At 45.9% G+C, this 20,871-nt stretch overlaps 1 protein-coding gene across 2 annotated transcripts in view; it reads right to left on the bottom strand.

Moving 5' to 3' along the window:
• The window catches only part of cpne5b (copine Vb), a gene marked incomplete at both ends in the record, with an annotated part of 123,435 nt that overhangs the window by 5,755 nt on the left and 96,809 nt on the right, over positions 1-20,871 (bottom strand). For both annotated transcript variants that reach the window (XM_080000308.1, XM_080000307.1), the window contains 7 exons: positions 559-632; positions 1,280-1,337; positions 5,265-5,367; positions 8,610-8,737; positions 9,018-9,199; positions 11,035-11,081; positions 13,643-13,704. In XM_080000308.1, the coding sequence (XP_079856434.1) occupies positions 559-632; positions 1,280-1,337; positions 5,265-5,367; positions 8,610-8,737; positions 9,018-9,199; positions 11,035-11,081; positions 13,643-13,704 (654 nt within the window). The remainder of the gene's footprint in view (positions 1-558; positions 633-1,279; positions 1,338-5,264; positions 5,368-8,609; positions 8,738-9,017; positions 9,200-11,034; positions 11,082-13,642; positions 13,705-20,871) is intronic.

Raw genomic sequence — 20,871 nt, 5'->3', positions numbered from 1 at the left:
CTGCCTTGCACTGTATAACTGTTTACACTCACTACTGCACTGTTTCATCAATTGCCCTTGCGCTGCTATCACCTAAAAAACTGCACAATACTTTTTTTAACTTAACTTTTTTTTGATATTCCATAACCTGACCAAAACCTGCACAATATACATAGATATACTACATGTATATATATAGTATTTATATAAAATGTCTATTTATACTCTCTGTACATAATCCCCTATACTCCTGACAAACCTATATTTATAACCTTACACTGTTGTACATAATACATTTCTTTTGTCTACATAACTCTTTTGCGTACTCAAATAGCACTTTGGTATTTAAATGCTTATTTTGCACTTCTGTTTAGACATCAACCCCATTTCATTGGTTCTGTATCTGAACTCTGCTAGTGACAATAACGTTGACTCTAATCTAATCTAATCTAATCTAATAAGAATAAGCCCTCGCCCAAAATGATAACCTGTGATAAGCACTGACTAATAGGTTGCATACACAGACTAAGTCTAGACATGTGTGCGCAAAATAAGTTGTATTTTTCCAAACACATTTACCTGAACAATATCTCTCTCGGCCAGCTTCCCCCTGGATGAGATTCTGATGTCATCACCGTCCAGCTCCACCATGGCTGAACACACACACAGACACACACAGATACACACACACACACACACACACACACGGACAGACAGACAGGCACAAAATTCTGTCAGCGTCATAAACAAAAACAAGGATCTCGCCGACTTTGTTTTTCGTCGGAGGGTGAGGCTGCTCAGGCACACTCCTAATCTCTCCTCGTAGCATGTCTAATCGGCTAATACCTTTCCTTGTCAGGGTCTCTTTGCAATTACGGCTCGGTCCTTGCCACCCTCAGCACCATAAACCCAGCAATTAACCTCAAGCGCTTCTTACACAATTATTCCCGCACCCACCTACATGTTCTCCCCTCTATTTAAGCAAAAGGCTTTCCTCATTCTCTCGCTCTGTGGTCGTCTTTCTCTAAATGATTGCCCTAAAAAACGAGGAGAACAAAGGAACCCTATGAAATTAAATATATGTTCTGATAGACAACTCTTAGAATCCCCCCCCCCCACCCCCCGTCGGATCGAAGGGTGGAGCCCAACAGGTGGATGCAGGGGAGGTGTGTGGGGGCGGGCGCAGCAATGCAGCAAAAGCAAGTAATTGCCTGACAGAACTAGCTCCGCCAGCCGTGCCCCGGTCCCCATTGATGTACCTCAACACAAGATGCAGTGATGATGAAAATCAGAACCGTACCATCAAATTCGGCCTGTCCCACGCCGACTATGATGATGGACATGGGCAGCTTCGCCCCCTGCGGAGATTCAAAACACACAGTCGGTTGGTGTCTGCTCGGACCGGCTCAAGCCACAAGCGGCGGCGTCGGTACTTGTTGATGGGGAATCCGTTGGCTCTTCAAACCCTTTTCTCTCTCGCTCATGCGCACGGAACTCCCGTTCCCGAGCAGCGAGGGGTTCGCCCTCATCGCCGGTGACCCGAAACGATCAAACCGCACTTTGTGACGGTTCCCCGCTCAGCTCGGCTCGGCTTTGAGGGCCGCTAATGTTCCGTGCGGCTCCCTAACTCGCTGGCGGGACCATTAACTATGGATTCCTCGCCGGCAGACGAGATGAGACAACACCAGGGAGAGAGAGCGCTAATGTCTCTTAAGCGCTTTCAGGGGGAGCAGTCAAGAGTAAGCACACTCGAACAAATTATTAATGGATCGAGAGTCAACCCTCTAAATGTCCAGAGCCGGCGGTGAATTTTAAACAGAACTATCGAGTTATTTGGAGCCAGGTTCATGTTCCCACGCGTGTCAGAACCCATCCACTTTTATTTGCCCACAACGCTAAAGATTGCGTCCGCGGGCTCTTACAAAATATTGATTTTTCCACACTTTGAGACGTTGTCGTTAATATGGTGCAGATATTCTCTGCCCCGACTGACTCTAAAACGAATTGGAAGTAAGAAATGCCACCTTTCAGGACTCCATGTGTGAGTGTGTGCGTAAGGGTTCGGGTGTGGCGGAACAGCCGTGGTGAGATGGTTTGAGGGTAAAAGAAAACAACTCGGGTGTTCATGTTCGGAAGGTGCTGAACCGGGAGCCTCGTGGCCCCTGGGGGGGCGGGGGTATTCCTCGCGCTGGGCGTCGGCGTTGATAGGCCAGGAGGGGAGAGAGAGGGAGGAGGGGCCGACGTCAATCGCCACGGCAACCATCCTCAGACGCCCTCGGGGCCCTTCCCGAGCCAGAGACCCGGAATCCCCACGGCGCTACACTGATTTCCGTGACCGTAAGCTGGAAGAAAGATGCAAAAGGGTTGAGATGGAACAACTGGGAACGCCGAGTGAACAGGAAGTAGTCGTGGAAAGTGCGGTTAGGACTAATTTCTTCCCCCTCGCAAAAAAAAACGGCCGACTTTCTTTCACACTCGAGGAGGATCCTTAACTATCCCTTCTGTAGCTGGATAGAAAACGCAGGAAATCAGTCATTTACAGCTGTCATTATCCGACTGTCTGGTGTTGACGCTGGCATTGTGTTAGATACAATAGAGCTTGTTCAAAAAGGGGATTTGGTTCCTTTCCGACTCAGTCGAGTGTTGTGACGGAATCCTTAGACGGCGACTCGCATATCGGACGCATTAACCGCTGTTGTGCGTAACGGGTTGGGGGTGGGGGCTGCTCTGGGTGTCGCGTCTCAACAAAGAACACATTGTCCAGCGGGAATATTATCTGCGAGACGAGACAAATGCGGCGCGGCCAATCGGGCGACTTCCTTTTTTTCCCGCTGCAGCCACGGGTGCGCTTTGTGTCAACACCGTGTCAGCCGGCACGCATCAGCGCACTGCGATTACCGGCGGTCAACAGCGCTCCTGTCAGCGTCCCGTCCTCCCACGCAGGCACGCACACACGCACACACACACGCACGCACGCACACACACGCGCGCACACACACACACACACACACACACACACACACACACACACGCATGCACGGACATGCATACGTAGGCTGCAGGAACATGTGCTCCTGGGCTACAAAAGCCATAAACAAAAAGATGTCAGCAGGTCAAATAGCACCAGAAATAACCTGGCGTTCCCCGGCGCGTCCTACTTCTGCCGTCTCCGGTCGCCGTGACTGGCAGACGAGATCGTGTCTGATGAGAAAACAAAACAGCGTGACACTCGGCGCCCATTACTCAGTCATGATGGACGAGAGGGATGTGCCGCATCAGTCGAACCGATCTGCCTTTGTGCGCTGTCGGATCTGCGTGCGCGATGAGTACGGATGCAGACGACAACAACAGCGACAAAACAAAAAAAAAGTTTCACAGTTGCACGCGGGAGCGACACACCTCATGCACTAGGGGCATTGGTTCATCGACTTCTAAGAGAATCCGCTGTACGGTGCACATTTGTCGTAAAGGGCGACCCTGAAGGAACCATCTGGATAGAGGCACCGTCGCGTACAACCAGCGCCGACCGCTCTGCCGTTAGACCGGACCAGTTAGAGAGAGGAAGGGTTCGATTCCCGCCAACGGGACTTGAAGGGGGACACTTATAAACAGAGCTTTTGAAACCTCAAAGTGCATTAGCACAGATACGTACGGAGAAAAGAATTGCAGCATGCGATAATTTCGAGTATTTCATCAAAGCAGAGCCTTCTGGAACCTGATGAGGAGGGTGAGGGATGAGGAAGGGATGAAGGGATGAAGGGATGAAGCAAAGCTGGAGCTAAACACAAAAGAGGCCGAGCGGAGAACCTTGAGAGCCTGAGACACGGGGAGGAGAAAGGGGTTCGTGCATGTGAGAGAGCGAAAGGGAAAGTCTGAAGGAGTCGGAGGTTGAAAGGGAAGAAGGGAGCGAGGGGACAATGCGCGGAGGGGCAGAGCGGCGGAGGGGCGGAGGGCGGCGCTGAGTGATTGACAGCTGCTCTGCTTCTGAAACATGTGAAACCCTGAAGCTCCCACTGCTCCCATGTGTTCACAAACACACCCACACAGTGAGAACAATGGAAGGAAGATAAAATAAAGCGGTTAACACACACACACACACACACACACACACACACACACACACACACAGTCTGCATGGTATCATCCCTCCTGATCTCATCTCTGAAGATGTGGACCATGAGCGGGAAAACCCTTTAGAACCTGAGCGGTCCACCACTCGTCCCGGACCTCTGCGGGGTTGGAGCAGCGGCAGGTAGAGGCGGAGGCGGAGGCAGCAGCCAGTGAGATAGAGCAGCAGGCAAGATCTTAAAAGGAAGGTGTGGCTGTTCTAACGCTTTGATTAACAGTCGCAAATTCCCTTTAAATCCAGTCTGCTGGGTGTTCTGGGCCGGCGCCGGGGGCCTTGGGCCGGGGGCCGGGGGGCCGGGCGGTGGGCGGAGAGGAGGAGAAGGGCGGGAGAAAGGGGAGAAAAGGGGGAAAGGGAGATAGAGCTTGGAGGAGCAAGCTTTTGGAGAAATGATGTCTGGAAATATTCCACATATTTCATTCCTGAGACAAGGTTACCTCTTTCAAACATAAAATATTCCCCACAACACTCTCATTGTTATCAGGAGGCCTATTTATGGATCTTTCTGTGAAACAAGGATCATATTTTCTTTTTTAGGAGGGGGGAAGGGTTGCTCCAGAATAGACAACTAAAGCATAAATTGTCTTTCAGCACACTTAATGAAAAATACCCACATGAGAGAAAGCTTTCCACACAGCTACATGTACGAATTCTGGCCTCAACTGCATCCCACTGTGTTCAACATCATGCAGCTTAAAACAGTCAGAAAGTTAACCTCATCTGAGGGTATTTTCTCTGCGAAAAATTGATTTTGTACGATTTCGCACTAAACTGACGACCACGCCTATCGAAAGAATATCTGCGGTCCATCACATTTGGGAAAGGGTTACATAAGAGATAAAACAAAAGTAAATGACGAAATGTGATCATTGCGAGCTGTTGCATAATGTACCTCTTTGCATCCATATGGAGAATTTGTAGTGCATGCTTCCAAAATTAATAAAAAAAAAAAAAAGACAAAAAACAACAACAAATCAACCCATCACAGTGCAATCCGCTCCACACGCCCACTCCCCTTCTCCCTCCCTCCTTCTCCAATGCAATTCCTCATTTTCCAGTTTGGTGCGTTTGGCCGCGAGCCGCGTTCGATCGCCCCGTTTAAAAACCCTCGTGTGAGGAAGCCTCGGCTCCCTCTCCTCTCCCCTCCCTCTGCGCTTACGTTGACGATGGCCTCCTTGGTCTGAGCCATGTCCGAAATGACACCGTCTGTGATGATGAGGAGGACAAAGTACTGAGAGCCGTCCTGGACCGCCGCTGCATACCTGCACACACATGCACACACACACGCATATTATATATAATGAATAATATGGTAAATATAGCTGCAGGCAGCAATTCACTGGGTCTAGGGTAGTCAGTCCATCTTAAAATTGTGACTCCAGAAGTTACTTTGTCCCGGCCCGGTGAGGTCTGAGACAGTGTCAGACAAAGTGTCCCCGTTACGCACGGTGCTGTGAATAACCCCCCATCTGAATGAGCCCCACGGGGCGGGCTCTGCGCCCCGGTCGCTCCCTCTCTGAAGTCGATGCTAAAACAATATATCTTTGTACAAAATTATTCCGCAATAATGGACGGATCTGGTTCAAACTTGGAGGACGGCATGTCAGGACTGCCCCGAATACACATTTAATTCATCTTGTCTGTGACTGCGGCGGATCCACGACATCAATACGACTACTTGACGTCATTTTTTTTTTTTTTTGACAAAAACAGGACTCCTGCCCCTTCAGGGCTGGACCTTTAATAAAATAAATAAGTAACATATAACAAATACTTTATTATTATATAATAAATAATAATAAAATAAAAATATATATTTAAAATAGATATAAATATATATATATATAAAATGGATGATATAATTTGTTAGGTTGGCAATACTAAAAGTAAAAAACTCATAAACCCTACCACTAAAACACATCATCGCCGCCTCTCCTAACTTTCCTGGTAGATTCACGGCCTCGCTCCTCATTAGCATGCAGTAAATGACACCCATTGTCTTTCCCTTTAAAGGACTTGTTGACTTTCACACCACATAATGAAGCGCAAATAAGCATGCTGGCACGGTGCGATTCACAGATAAACGCCTTTGTTTAGTATTTGCCTCTCTCGTCTTTCTTTCTTACTGGGGCTCGCCCATTATCATGCTAAACGGACGGCGGTTCGGCCTGGATACGGCTGGAAGCGGCCAAAAACGTTATTACAATTTTTCTAAACATTTGGATAATTACTGCAGATCCACGGCAAATGATCTGATTGTGGATGGATTTAATTTATGCCGCAGCAAGGATTAAACAAAGGAAGTGGGATCAACTTTGAGCTACTTATTATCAGAACCTCCTTTCAAGCCACCGCTCCATCTCAATTGAATTATAAATACTACAGTATAACCAACAAAGTAGAACCCAATGACAACTGAAGACCGTGGAAAAACCGGCGAGGACCACCGCTGCAGATATGGAAGTCCCTGATTAAACTCCTACCGAACCCAGATAAGACTAATTACGCACTGCTCACCGGATCCCAAATTAAAAACCCCTCCGGTTTTACTATCAGCGCGGTAACCGGGGGCCCGGATTTGAAGAAGTCCCACGTCAGCGGTCCCCAGGTGTCTGGTTGGACGAAAAATTATCTTTTTAAGGCTGATGTCGAGGAACTGACAAAGAGGCTCAAGTGGAAATCAGGTTCCTTCTTGAGAAATAAGCGGCGCTTCGCTTTCAGCGGTGGCTCTTCGCAGGCTGCGGCATTTTTTCATATCGGCGCTTGACGACGCAGGTGTAGTTCGCGTGCGTGCTGCCCCCCTCGCCTCACAGCTGTCTTAGATTCATGGCAGGTGACACTTTGAGAAGCCGTCCCTGTATCCTCTGTGGGAAGGCAGGGTGGCCGTCCACGTGGCACCGGAAGGGGTCGACGCCGGTCAACGTCGATGTTTTTATTCACAAAGCCGTTCTTAATAAGAGACCGTTTCATCTATCGTCCCTTTTAAGGTTTAGAATTACCGTGCCTGTGCCTTGGATATCCCGTACGTGAATACTGGAACTGGGAAAAACGGCGTTCTCCGATCACGCTCCTCATGGGTGGAATAAGCTTCAGGGCTCCCTTGAGTTTAACGTTTTAAACTCCTGTTGAACGACCTCTTATATAATGGAAGCTGCTGTTTTTCTGTGTCTGCTTTGTCACCGTGTGATGCACTTGTTTTAAAGTTTTTTTCTTCATGTTTTTTTTGGGGGGGTGGGGGTATTTTGTCAGTCATTTGTCTTGTGTTGGTGTTGTATGTATGCTTGGCATAGGAATGTTGATTTTAAACTTTTTAAACTTATTTTCGATTTTGATTATGGATTTGCAGGGTACCATTGTGAACGAGCGCTTTGCTCTGGATTGGTGTGATTAAATATCTCTCTGGGTTATCCAAAGCGGTGTTTTCTCAAATGGCTGGTACTTGTACCCCGCGGTGCACTGTGGGGTGCTGCGGGGGGTACTGCGAAAATTACAAAGTGTTAAAAAATATTGTGATATAATCTTTAAAATAAACACACACGACGCACATACAGGACATAATTTATGTTAATTTTGTTTTTTGCCCCCAATGCCAATGAAGAGGTACTTATATCACTCAGTTCATTTATGGCTTCTGTGAGTGTGAACCAAGTGGCGAAAAAACATTGTTAAGGAATTAATGTGACAATGTGAAACTGTTCAAAAGGAGGGCACAGAATCACAAATTCTGAAGCACATAAGTACAGCATGTTTTTAGTGTCATGAAACTGTTTTTGTATGATTCTCTTATGAGATTCCATTCAAGACTGTAATAATAAAAAGACTGAAAAATATTAAAAACAAATGAATAATGCATAAATCACACTGAAAAATAAGGAGGACGACAGAAGCCTTCACAAGGACATCGGATGAAAAAAAAATAAATTAGAATGTACCTCAGGTGATCTTAACTTTAAATATTCATGACCGTAATCATGTGGATTTGTACGTTGCTAGTGCAGATGAAGCTTAATTCATGACACCCAGTTGTCATGGAAATGTGGAAAAAAGGAAAAAACTATTATATTATTTATGGCTATCATTACGATCCAAAAATAACCATAAATGAGATATATTTGGCACAATTAAGACTCTATTACATCCACTACATGTTTATGATATATTGTCCAATCTGGCCTGCAGTTTAATTTTAAAATAACGATGCTTAATTAATCCAGTTTACTTATTGTTTCAGATTATAAAACAGAATAAAATATAAAAGAACAAAAATAAATGTTTGATTACATGCCATGATAACACATCTTTTTTTTTTGGTTGTTGATTTGATACATTTTTATATTGTTGAATTTCAATTAATTAATTTATTTATTTATTTATTTATTTATTCATATTTGTATTATTTGGCAATTTGCTACTGATCATTGTGAAATAGAAAAACTGGCGGGACGGGGGTTTGAGACCCCTCTGGTAGTAGTGGCTTCCACCTCGCCCTTCCACCCCCAATCACCTGGCAACGTGGTTGACCACGGGAGCAAAGTTGGTGGGCCCGTAGAGCTGGACGTTCTTCAGGCTCTGGTGGTACGCCTCCAGGATACCCTCAATGCCGTTGCAGTAGGGGTTCTCCATGTTGCCGTTCTGAGGAAGGAAGCAAACCCAGTCAATTTCACGGTCTCGGGCTTCCTCGTACGGCACAGAGACCTGGCCATGGCCGGGGCCGGGTGCCGGGGGCACAGAAAGTCAGAAAGAAGGTCGTCCCCCGGCCAAAATGACCAAGTTAACCCCAACCCAAATGAACGGGATCCCAGCCGAAGTGCTAAGGGGGGGGGTTTCACCACGAGGAGAAATGCCCCTTAAGAATAAAAAGTGCAATTTTAAAATCTAAAATCTTGATGAAACGAGGGGGAGAGTCACTCACCAGTGGAAATTCGTGGGAGACCCGTCCGTCCGGCGGCAGTTTGGCTCCAAAGCCCAGCGCGGGGAACATCTTATCGCTGTCGTAGTCCTGTATGATTTCTCCGACGGCCTTCAGTGCCATTGCATAGGCGTTGAGCTGGTAGGGGTTCATGTAGTGCAGCGAGGTGGACTGCGACGGGTTTCCTTTTTTTTTGGGGGGTTGGCGGGAACAGATTTAAACAACCGTCTGTCAGTAACGGCCAACCAAACCCCACGGCAAAACATCGCGACACCCAACTGTTGGGTGTGATAATGTGTTTGGACTTAACTCAGTTCCCACACAAGACTCGGTGAATTGAAGCACGTCCGGAAGCACTCGGGGCCGACTGAGCGACTCCACCCGTGAGTTGAGGGAAAAGAAAAAAAGTTGCTGTTTTGGGTCGGAGGTGGTTTGGAACCAAATAAAAATGGACGCAAACGGACATCAATCGCCGTGCGACTTTCTTTCGAGGCGAGCAGGGAGTCTGTCGCCCCAAACCAAGGAAATTGGTTTGGGGCGACAGGCGATTGATCTCGTCACTTAAATCGGAGGCGCATCGTCTGATCGGCTCCGGGAGGAGGCCAGAGTCGGGGGGGGGGATGTTTCTCGGCCGCTCCGTCCACACAAACCACAACCGGCGGGTCCTTGGCGAGCGGCGCTTGCTCGCAAAGAGAAAAAATGAGCGAGCGGCGGCGACGGCGGTGGCGGCGATGGAGAGGCAAATGCCAAACGCTTCAACTGCAAAGGGCGCGACGCCAATCCCGGTAGGAGACGAGGTGCCGGGGGAAGTGGACGGTTTACAACACCACTAACGTTTCTTTAAGAACAGGGAAATAACTGACTGATTCTTGCGGCGCCAGGCGGGTTTCCCTCTGGTTTTTTTTTTTTTTTGCGATAAAGGGAGTTTCGGGGTTCATCTCATGCGCCCCCCCCCCCCCCCCCCCCCCGTAAAGGGCGGGGTCAAATCAGAGGTGGAGGTCTGATCACGGAACGCAGCTCACTGAAGCCAGAATTCCTGTCCTTTTCCCAAACGCTCCCGGGGAAGGGCGACGCCCATTGTAAGTGGGATAATAGCTTTGGGCTGTTGAGGGAGCCGACCCCAAAGGTCGCACGGATCGATCTTGAGGAGGAAAGAGGTTTTGACGTGACCGACACAGCGACGGCCACGTCGTTATTCGAAGACGTCGTCAATCACTTTGTCGTCGCCTCCCGATAGCCACCACGATAAACACCGCGATGCCGTTTACTTCACACAGTGCCGCTCCCCTGGGCTACGTGATGAGAAGTGTCAAAAAATATTTAGTTCTTTCATTTCCGGCATTTTTTCTCTTCGTCCCGCTGAAATGATTTAATGATGAACCTTCCGTGGAACGTAGGGAAAGGGGAGCCTGGAAAGCTGCTTACAAGGTACGGCATCAGCCCGTAGAGACAGCGTTTACCTTTGGTTGCAAGCAGCGGCACTCAAATATTAAATAAATCACTGAGATCGTTTCATCGTGGTGTCATCTTCATTCATATTCTAATTCCTATTTGATTATTTACTCAGTTACTGCAGGAAGTGACATCTTTTTTCCTGGACGGGCCGCTGAGACGCTCGGTTAATGAGCGCGTCGCCTTCTCTCTGTACATTTCCATCCACGGCGTTCTAACATTGCCATCTGTCGCGGGGTTTTTCGAGGTTCCTAAGTTGACTATTACGCTTAAGTGGCCCCAAACGTGGCCCCTGGAAAACCCTATATTTCTTATAAGCAAGGGGTCGACTTCCCCATCTTGGTTGGAATCCACAACAAAAGACATTCGGAGCAAAGTGGAGGGAGGGGATCGCTGAAGTGACAGCACGTGTGTGTCTGTGTGTGTGTGCGCACGCGTGTGCGTGTGTGCGAACACGTCTGCTTAATTCATCATGTGCTCGTGGAATGGATTGATGACGGTGGATGGGGGCCCCCCGCCGCCGCCCCTCCCCCCCCCGCCCAAAATCATCGGCTTTGGAACCACTCACCGTTCGACGCCGTGAAATCGATGGCGACGGTGAAATTGATCTGCGTCCTGGAGAAGAAGCACAGGAGTCAGCCAGAGCACCACCACGCCCATTACCGCTACTCAAATGTTCCAAATTACTGTTGCTCTCACACCCCTTTTTCGCACGCACGCTCACACATCCACGCACAACCACGCACGCACAGAGTTAAAACAAATGAGACTGATGGAGCACTTAAGAGCAAATCATAATCCAATTTTCTCGGCGGCGGGAACGCTCCCTTCTTTTCTCGCTAATTCACGCCGGCGAGGCGAGGCCCTGGGGACGGGGATCCAGGAAACAGACAGGTCCTCATTAGCTGTGCCGCGGCATTAGAGGAGGAAATGAAAGGACGATAATAAAACGGCCGAGTAAAATATTCACATTAACCTTTGCAAGCGGAGGAGGGGAGGGACGGCTGACCCCCCCAACCCCCCCAACCGCCCCCACCTGACCCCCTCCGACCCGCCTCCACCTTAATGACACGATTGTATTAATTCATGAGCAAACAGTGTTCTCTTGAACCTGGACGCAAACGGGCTGCGGTATTTAAATGTATTTGATTATCCCCCTTTTTTTTTTTCTTTTTAAATTATAATTTTTTTTTATTCTGGAATTTACTGGTTTTCTTAATCACACAGAGAATAAATGAGAAACACTGGATCAAAACATAAAAAAAACCTTTTGTTTTGTGGTCATTTTTGAATATTGATTGCGTTGCTTCATCTGTATACCTGCGTCTTCCTTCCTTCCCTTCCTTCCTTCCTTCCTTCCTTCCTTCCTTCGTTCCATTGTGACTAGTGCGTTTCATTTTTAATTCACACGCATCCCTCTCACACTCTGTACGTATGAGGGTCTTTGCTCGGGGCAGGGACGGCGTATGCGTTGAGATGTGGAGATGGTCCGGGTCATTACCTTGATTGGAACGTGGTTTCCAAGTGGCCTGTGGGCGGAGCCACGGTCCCCTCACTCAGAGAGCCCCTCACCCCTAACCCCCCGCCCCCCGCCCGCCGAATCTCCGTGGCAACGGGGGTTTAGACCTGTGCATGTCGTGGGGTCACGGGTCCAGTCCACAACCAACGCAGGTGAAGAACGCTACACGATGCCCTCCACCTGAGCCAGGTAATACCCTCATTTCAGGAAGCTTTTCAGCCAATCAGCCCATTTTGACCTGAACCTGTTGCTATGACGCTTTGTTTTTAGCTTGGCATTTCTATGCTTTTGTCGAGCACTTGAATCGCCGTTGGAAATCGTGCACCTTTCGCCATTTTCAGTAATGCCAACGTCACCGTCGCGTCAACCGTCGGCCGTAGCACGGGAGGCGTCGCGGTTCCCTGGGCCACGGCGGCCGCTACCCCGCCCCGCACAGAGGCACCGCTGCCATGACGTGCACTCGCACGTCACCGAGCTCCGGGGCTCAGGGCGCCACCGAAGGGTCACGGGACGAGACTGTGGCGGCGTTCCACAGCGACCCCTCACGCACGAGTGTGGGCCGTTCTGTAAGGTGTGCCAAACCTCATCCAAAACATTCATACTATGCGGTTGACAACTGTATAACAAATATCCCAAGAGTGCATAACATTATATCCTAAAAGGCAAAGCTGCCGATGGATTGAAAAGGATTTGGAAACAGGTTTGTTTTCCCATGAATGCGTTCCCGTTCCCCATCTAGTAAAAGCAGATCAGCTGAAAGGAGAGGTTGATGGAAACCATCATTTTAATTGGACTTGTGAATAGAAATAGCCTTAACTCATCCTTCAAAGTGAAACCTTCCTGATCCGTCGTCCAGGTATGAACAGAACACGGCGCCTCATCGTAGAAGAAAAAAACGATGGAATCGATCCGGGAGGTTTTCCTGCAAGATTTTTTTACCCTCACTTTTCGGATTCCGAGCGCAACGGATATGAGTAAAAATCTTTTCCCCCTTTTCATCCCTTTTTTTTTTTACCCCCCATTTTGACAACACCTCTCTCACCGTGAGAGCCGGCGTGGCACCGTCACAATGTGTTGCGGAGCCATTATCAGCGGGGAGAAGATGGCACCTATCATCCTATTTCCCCCGACCTCCATTTACCGCTCGGCGCTGCGATGCTCCCGTGCTGAGCCGGGGAGAGATTTCACCCGGGCAAGTCGAGGCTTTCACACCTCCACCTCCGAGGTGAAGCCTGAACGGTCACTTTTTTTTTTTTTGGGATTACTGGATCAGGAGTTTTTTGCTTCAGCGCATCTCGTTAGATGTATTTCCTCGCCTTCGACGTCACAGAGCCAGTATGGTGAAAAAGAGAATCCCTCGCATTTCGCAAACGCGTCTGAAATATCAATAGGCGTGTGTCGGTGAGGGGGTGGGGGACGCTTTATTTTGAAGCCAAATCGCTAAACGCCGGGGGTCGCCGCACCATCAATCAGCCGAATCAAGGAGGTGTCATCGTGATCTGTCATGCCCATCCTGAGAAGCCCGACAGCCCCGCCCCTTGTTGCGGTCGCACCTCACGAGGCTTCATGGACGAGGGACGGATATCGATTGCGTTATCGGTGATATCTCTGCATTACCCCCCCCCCCCCCCACACACACAGACTCACACACACTCACCCTCCCTTGATGAAGTCCAGGAACGTGCACTCCGACTCCACCGAGAAGGAGAGCAGGGTCACCTGGGAGTGAGAGGAAACAGCGCAGGAGAGAGTGAATGACACGCACACGCCGGGGGGAGATGATAAAGAATCCCAGGTGTCGCGACCGACTTCCCAGTCCCGCCATTTCCCAGTGCACTGAGGTGTCTGAATGAGGGCCCTGGGTTCTCAAGAATCAGAGCCCATTGTATAGTGATTGTATGGTATAATTACTAATGTATGTTACTTTTAATTTATTGCTTCCATGTCATACGGAGAACGACAATAACAACGGGTCTATTCAGAGGCCCTATGGGAGAGGAAATGTTCTGATGCATCCAGCCTCGTCAGCAGAGGAAATGTGTTGATGCCTCCAGCCTGGCCAGAGGAGGAAATGTATAGATTTACATCGGTCAAGTGCTAAACTGTGACCTATGTATTGTGACCAGATGGGCTACGTGATCTCTGTACTAGTATATAGGACAAGTCTTTTACTTTAGTTGACAGAGAATACTTCCGGCTTTGTTCTTTCCTGGACATTCCATGGCAAGTCCGGTTTGATGCTGATTTGTGTAATAAAACTATTATTTTAATCAAGTCAGCGTCAGCGGAGACTCCTTCTTCATCAACACATCAAAATCATCCAGAAACTACAAAGTGGCGTCACGAACAGGATTTGTTGGGCCTCATCTGCCACTACCGCCCCGCTTCAGAAGTTACCACTTTAAACTCCTCAAGGGTGAGTCTTTACTTACAATACGAGCTGTTATGTGGTCTGAAGCGGTTGTGTTTTCTGCAGATAGGCTGCACTAACAAGAGCAGATTGTGCGGAGATGAGAGATGATGTGTTGATTTGTGAAGTGAGTTTCCGTCTAAATTGGGGTTTATTAAGTTGTAAAAGACGTAAAGAAGGGGAATAAGAGAATAATAAACAAAGAAGACGAGAAATGAGGTAAAAGAGAATGAAGTTGAAGGAAAAAGTAATATTAGAATGGCAGAATTAGTACCTCAAATGCAGTTAAATAACCATGCAAGATTAAATGAAGACAGGGCCCGTATCTTTTTAACGGTAAGACATGTGTACATTAGCGACTGAGTGAAAGTTGGCCGTAGGATAATATAATAATAGTCAAATCTGTTTGGGAAAAACAAAGAGGAAATAACCCTGGCCAGGGGAATTGGCTAAATATGAAATAAAATGAAATAAGTGAAGTAAAGTGAAAAAGAGTTAAAAGTTAAAAGCTTTAAAGAAGAAATAAGCTTAAAAGAGGAAAAAGATGAAAGTAAAGTTAAAAGAGTTAAAGGTTAAAAGCTTAAAAGAGGAAATAAGCTCAAAAGAGGAAATATGATGAAAAATTGAGTTTGAGAAAAGTGGGGAAAAACAGGGCTGAACCTGCCCAGGAGAACTAGTGAACATGCATGATGAGAGAATCTGATTAAAAAGATAATTTGTTAAAATAAAAAAATTTGATGAAATTAGAAAAGTATAAAGGAGTCAATGTTAAAACATAAAGTTAAGCGCTGTAGAAGTCTTTGGAGGATCAGATGTGCTGCTGCACAGACATATCTTTTTCTTTTTTTCTTTTTGTATGTGTGAGTGTGGAAGTGCCGCGGCTACAGATGTGTGAAAGGCTTTCTAAAATGTTTTGTGTATGTGTAAGTGATATATAGAATATATGTGTTATTAAATAGGTATACATATGTGATGAGCAGTTGAATAATACATAAAGAGAAACATTTCTTGCCCCATTAGTGATAAACATATATGAGCCTGTTTAGGGACTTTGTAAAGTTGATAAAGATTATGAGCCTTTCTTTAAGGATGTTTGATAAGAAAATATATGAGCCTTTCTTTAAGGACGTTTGATAAATATATATGAGCCTTTCTTCAAGGACGTTAGATAAAAATATATGAACCTTTTTTCCAAGGATGTTTGAACATTTGATAAAGGATATGAACCTTTACAGCACTTCATATATTTGATAACAAAATAAGCCTTCTGAAGGACTAAAGCTACAGTCTGCCTACACATGCATGTACACATTCAGAAAAGAAAAGAAAATCTCCTGATCTGAATTGGAAGTAGGATTTGTGAATTGTTTGATTAGTGTGTGGGTTTTTTCTTTTTATGCTTGGGGTGTGTGTGGCTGTGATTTATGCGAGTCCTGTCTGGTTAAAAGAGCAGATAGTCTTGTTGAAATAGGAGGAAACGCTGTTTTTTGATACAAGAAAAGAGGTTTTGTGTTTCGAATGCTGAGAGAAAACAGATTTGATTTACGACTGTTTGTAACTGCATTGAGCTGGTCTGTTCCTACGGGAGCTAAAACAGGATGTTCACTCGCTGACGACTAGTCCATGCTGGAAGTCTTTGCTAAATTTAAGAGGTGGAGCAAGGGGTGGTGCTTCATACAGAGTGGAACTGAGTTAACTCCTCCTGGCAAGAGGGGCTGTGTAGATAGAAGAAAAAAATAGTAAAATAAAATAAAATAGATAAATAGAATAAAAATAATTAATTAAAGGTGATATCAGATTGACTAATATACTCTTTAAACTTTAAATGCATTGCATGAATAAAAGTAACCATTGTTTTATTTCAAGTACGTGTGAAATAAAAAAGCTGATAATGTATGTCACACTGAATTGTATTACAGTGTGTATAAGAATTTAGAGTGAGCCTAAGACACTGAACTCTTCTGTTGTTCTTTTTCTTTTTTCTTTCTTCCTCTCCTTTACTATGCTGAGTGAAAGCTGGGGGAAAAACAGAGAAGATGGAATGAGTCTGAATTGGATCATCCAAAGGGCAGATGACATGACATCTTGCAGATCTTCACAGACACTGAGGCTTGCCGAAGACAGCGTTTTGGAATCCTGAGTCCAGTTGAACCAGTTAAAGGCCAGTATGGTTTTATCCACGAACTCTTTCAACAGACCTCACCTGCATTTACCTATATGTCTATACATTTAGTTATAATATACGTGTTTTGCTTGTTTTCACATATAGATTTGTAGTAGTTATTTTTCATACATTGCATTTGCAATTATTTAGTGACAGACTTGGCAACGGACTGACTAATTTAGGCATTTGCTTAATTAATGGAGTATTATTGATTGATTGATCACATGTGGAAAAGCTGATTTGATTTAAATACTGTCGAGTGCTGTGAATATTGGTTTCATTATCTGAGTATGGTTTATCTCGGCTGTTTTGGGAGTGAACATTGATATAATTTTGATAATTTAACATAAATGAGTGTGATCAGATGCATCAGATGGTGAACAAGTGAATTGGCTTTCACAAGTGGGAAGCGATTTGTCTCCTTTGGGGTTGGCAAATTCAGCTGTTTTTCGTTGAGTGTGATTACACAGTGTTTTATAAACAAATTTTGAAATAATTTAATTCGATTTACAATAAAAGAAAAATAAGAGGGTCATTAGGATGTCAAAAATGGATACTAAAATTACAAAAGTAATCACTCCTATTGATGTAGTGCAAAAGAATTATCTTATCTAAGAAATATCAGGAAAATGGAAGAAGCATTGGCCTGACAATGAACAACCGTGGCCAGTTGAAGGAACTCTTAACCCGGATGTGTTTAAAACAATGCAGGTGCTTGTGTCCACATATAAAGTAAATCAAAAGAAAGGCAAGAAAGGAAAGAGACGCACGGAGAAAAGACAAACAGAACTTGGCATTCTGCAGCTGTTCATAAAGGAGGGACAGAGGTTCAAAGCTGCAAAGGAAAAAAGAGAACAATGTAGACAAGAAATAAAGGAAAATGAAAAGGAAATAGAAAAATTGATTGAGAAGATTACCGCACTCTTCTCACATACAGTATCTGTACAGAAGCCCCCGCCTTATGAGAAGGAGGTGAAGTGCACTGATGTTTATCCCCAGCTCCCAGTGATTACACAGGAGAGCGTTATCTCTTCAAAGATGAGGATGAACAAATAAAAGAGATGGGCAAGGCTAAAACAACCATAAAGATGTACCCCAGCTCAAACAGTACAAAGAAGAAGGAACAGGACCAGGAGACGCTCAGAAAACTCAACCAAATACAGAAAAAGAAACAAGCTGTGCTTATGCAGAGCCAGTCACAACTAAATCAATTACCACCACAACCACAGCAAGGACAGATTCAGGTTCTACCACCTGTGGTCCTCACTATCTCCTTTCCACAGCTAGTTTTTGATCAACCACAAATATGGAGTGGAAGAGGTCAAGGAAATTTAGGAAGAGGTAGAGCGGAAAATTTCCAACAGTCTCAAGGCGCGTGCCATAATTGTGGACAACTAGGTCATTTTGCACTTGACTGCTACAGGTTCAGAGGAGGCTTCAGAGGAGGCTTCAGAGGACAACCACAGCCACCCAGGGGACCGGCGAACCCTTACAGGGGTCCGGAACCTGGTTTCTAGGGGTGCCCGGAAGACTCGATAGGGAGGTGTCAGCTGGTAGTATCAGGGCCGGAGCAAGATCCAAAAATAGAGGTGAAAATAAATGATAAGCCATTGGAAGTAATGGCAGATTGCGGAGCAGCTTTCACCTGTGTTCGGCCTGAAGATGCTATACATCTCCCCATGTCTGACCAATTGGTAGGGACAATCGGGTTTGAGGGTATGAAACAGCTGATTCCTCTCACAAAACCAAATGAGCTCTGCTGTAGAAATGGGAAAATCACACTACCTATTTTGGTGTCAGAACATACACCCATTGCACTCTGGGGAAGAGATGCTATGTGCAAACTAAATTGTAGAATACGGTTTATACCGGACGGCTGTCTGGTGGATGTGCCGCCTGATGTCTACCACCAATTATTTATGGCACCAGTGACTGAGACTTCTTCAGTATATTGGATTGGAAATCTTAGTCCAGAGCTATTAGAGCCAGCCAAGATGTGGGAGAAATTCATTGTGTCAAATATGCCTAATGCTAAGCCCCCTGAGTAGCCACATCACTGCACACTGAAATATTTCAAGAAAGCTGGCCAATTGGATCCGGAAGAATGGTTGAGTAGTCAACCCAAGCATGTTCAGCTGACCTTGTGCTGCATAATTGTGGGACCACAAGGAGCAGCTATGAAGATAAACACGAATGAGTATCTTGAGAAAGAGAACGACATTGAGAAAAGTGTGCCACATGTGACTTTAATGGTGGCTGAAGGATTTGAGCAGAAGCAAACAATAACCCATGGACACAGACGCATCTCTGAGAGTCATTTGGAAGCCATTCGAACGGCACCAAAGCCTAGAACAGTCAGAGAGATTATGACATTTCTTGGCATTGCAGGATATTCTTCAGCCTGGGTAGAAGATTATGCCTGCCTAACCGGGCCTTTGACAGCCATGATAAAAGAGACTGGGAATGCTCAACTCCATTGTAACCTCACCTGGATGCAGGAAGGTCTTACGGCATTTGAAATGATCAAACAGAGGCTACAAGAAGCTCCAGCGCTAGCGCTGCCAGACTACTCTAAGAACTTTTTGCTGTATGCGGTTACGTCCACTGGAGGCAAATATGCATGTGCAGTTCTTTGTCAGCCCACAGGTACAGGGACAAGTCCTCAACCTGTTTCGTATTATTCTACTGCCTATTCAGAAGTGGGGCTACCATGGTGCTACAGAGCATTGGTGGGAGTTCATCTAATGTATGAGAAAGCATCATCAGTAACTATGGGTTACCCAGTGACAATTCTTACCCATCATAGTCTCAGGAATCTTTTGCATTTTGGTAAATGTACATTGACTATGTCTAGGCTAAGAGACTATCATAGGTTCTTAGAGCAGGAAGAGGTCACCTTAGTAAGGTGCGTCACAGTAAATCCAGCTGAGAATTTGCCAACACCAGAGGTTGGAGAGCCACATGATTGTGTGCAGGAAGATATGCAAAGCTCAGATCAGACTTGCAAGCTTTCCCACTGCATGTGTCAGATTTGGAGTATTGGACTGATGGGTCCTGCTATCGAATAGGAGACACATCGAGTGCTGGTTACGCAGTAGTCAAAGCCCAGGGAACTGAATTTGTTATTGAGTTAGCAGAAGTAATACCACAACCTGCTTCTGCACAGCTTGCTGAGCTTGTGGGCCTGACTGAAGCTTGTCTATTGGCTGAAGGTGACAATATATACAGATTCTGCATATGCACACAACGTGTTTCATTTATTTGGATCAGTGTGGAAAAATCGAGGATTTAAGAAAACCGATGGTTCTCCAATACAGCATCATGCCCAGATAATGAAATTGTTGCATGCAATGATGAAAGGAAATAGCTGTAGCTAAGTGTGCAGTACACAAAATGGACACGTCAAGGGTCACACAAGGTAACAAAGAGGCTGATGAGGCTGCAAAAGCAGTTACAGGAGCAAATAAAGCAGGCAAGGTTCTTCTGGTCACCCATGAAGTGGACTTGGAAGATAAAATCACGCTCAGAGATGTGATCGCGATGCAAGAAGCGGCTTCAGCCATAGATAAACAATTCTGGTTGGACCGAGGGGCCACACAAGATTCTGCTGGTCTGTGGAGAAATCATGAAGGACTGATGGTAGCACCCCCTGACCTACTAGGTCTGATGATTCAGGAAGCACATGGGTTAGCCCATGTTACAAGGGGGGAGGTAAGGAGAAAAATCACGAAAGAGTATAGTTTTTGGGCACCGTACTTGCTTGAGCAAATTGATTATGTCAGGCAGATGTACAATCTGTCTTTAAAAACAATGTTCGGAGGGGTGTGATGAGTCCACCCGGTCACATTCCAACTCCGACAGGTCCTATGCGTGAGTTGGTTGTGGATTTTGTTGACATGATAAGACCAATAGGAGGTAAAACATACATGTTAGTCGTCGTGGATAGATTTTCACGGTGGCCTGAGGCATGTCCAACCGAGCGTAAAGATGCTCAGTCAGTTGCCAAGCCAAGTTCTTGTGTCGTGAGGTCACAAGCAGGTGTGGACTTCCAGATCCCATATCCTCAGATAATGGGAAACAGTTTGTGGATAGAACAGTAAAATTAATTCTGAAAAAATTGGGAATTAAACAACGTTTAGGAGCTGTTTATCATCCGCAAGATGAATGGTGTGCTGAAAAAATCGCATTGTTAAAATCTGTCAACATACAGATCTGAATTGGTTAATCATATATTGGAATAATGTTAAAGTATAATGCAAAAGGAAAATTATTATAATGTATTTGATGTTTGTGCAAGATACTGGCTGGTGAG

This window comes from Zeus faber, assembly GCF_960531495.2.
Source record: "Zeus faber genome assembly, chromosome: 5".
NCBI classification, from domain to species: Eukaryota; Metazoa; Chordata; class Actinopteri; order Zeiformes; family Zeidae; genus Zeus; species Zeus faber.
The sequence above is the reverse complement of the archived record's forward strand: the minus strand, read 5'-3'. Positions and strand labels throughout refer to the sequence as shown.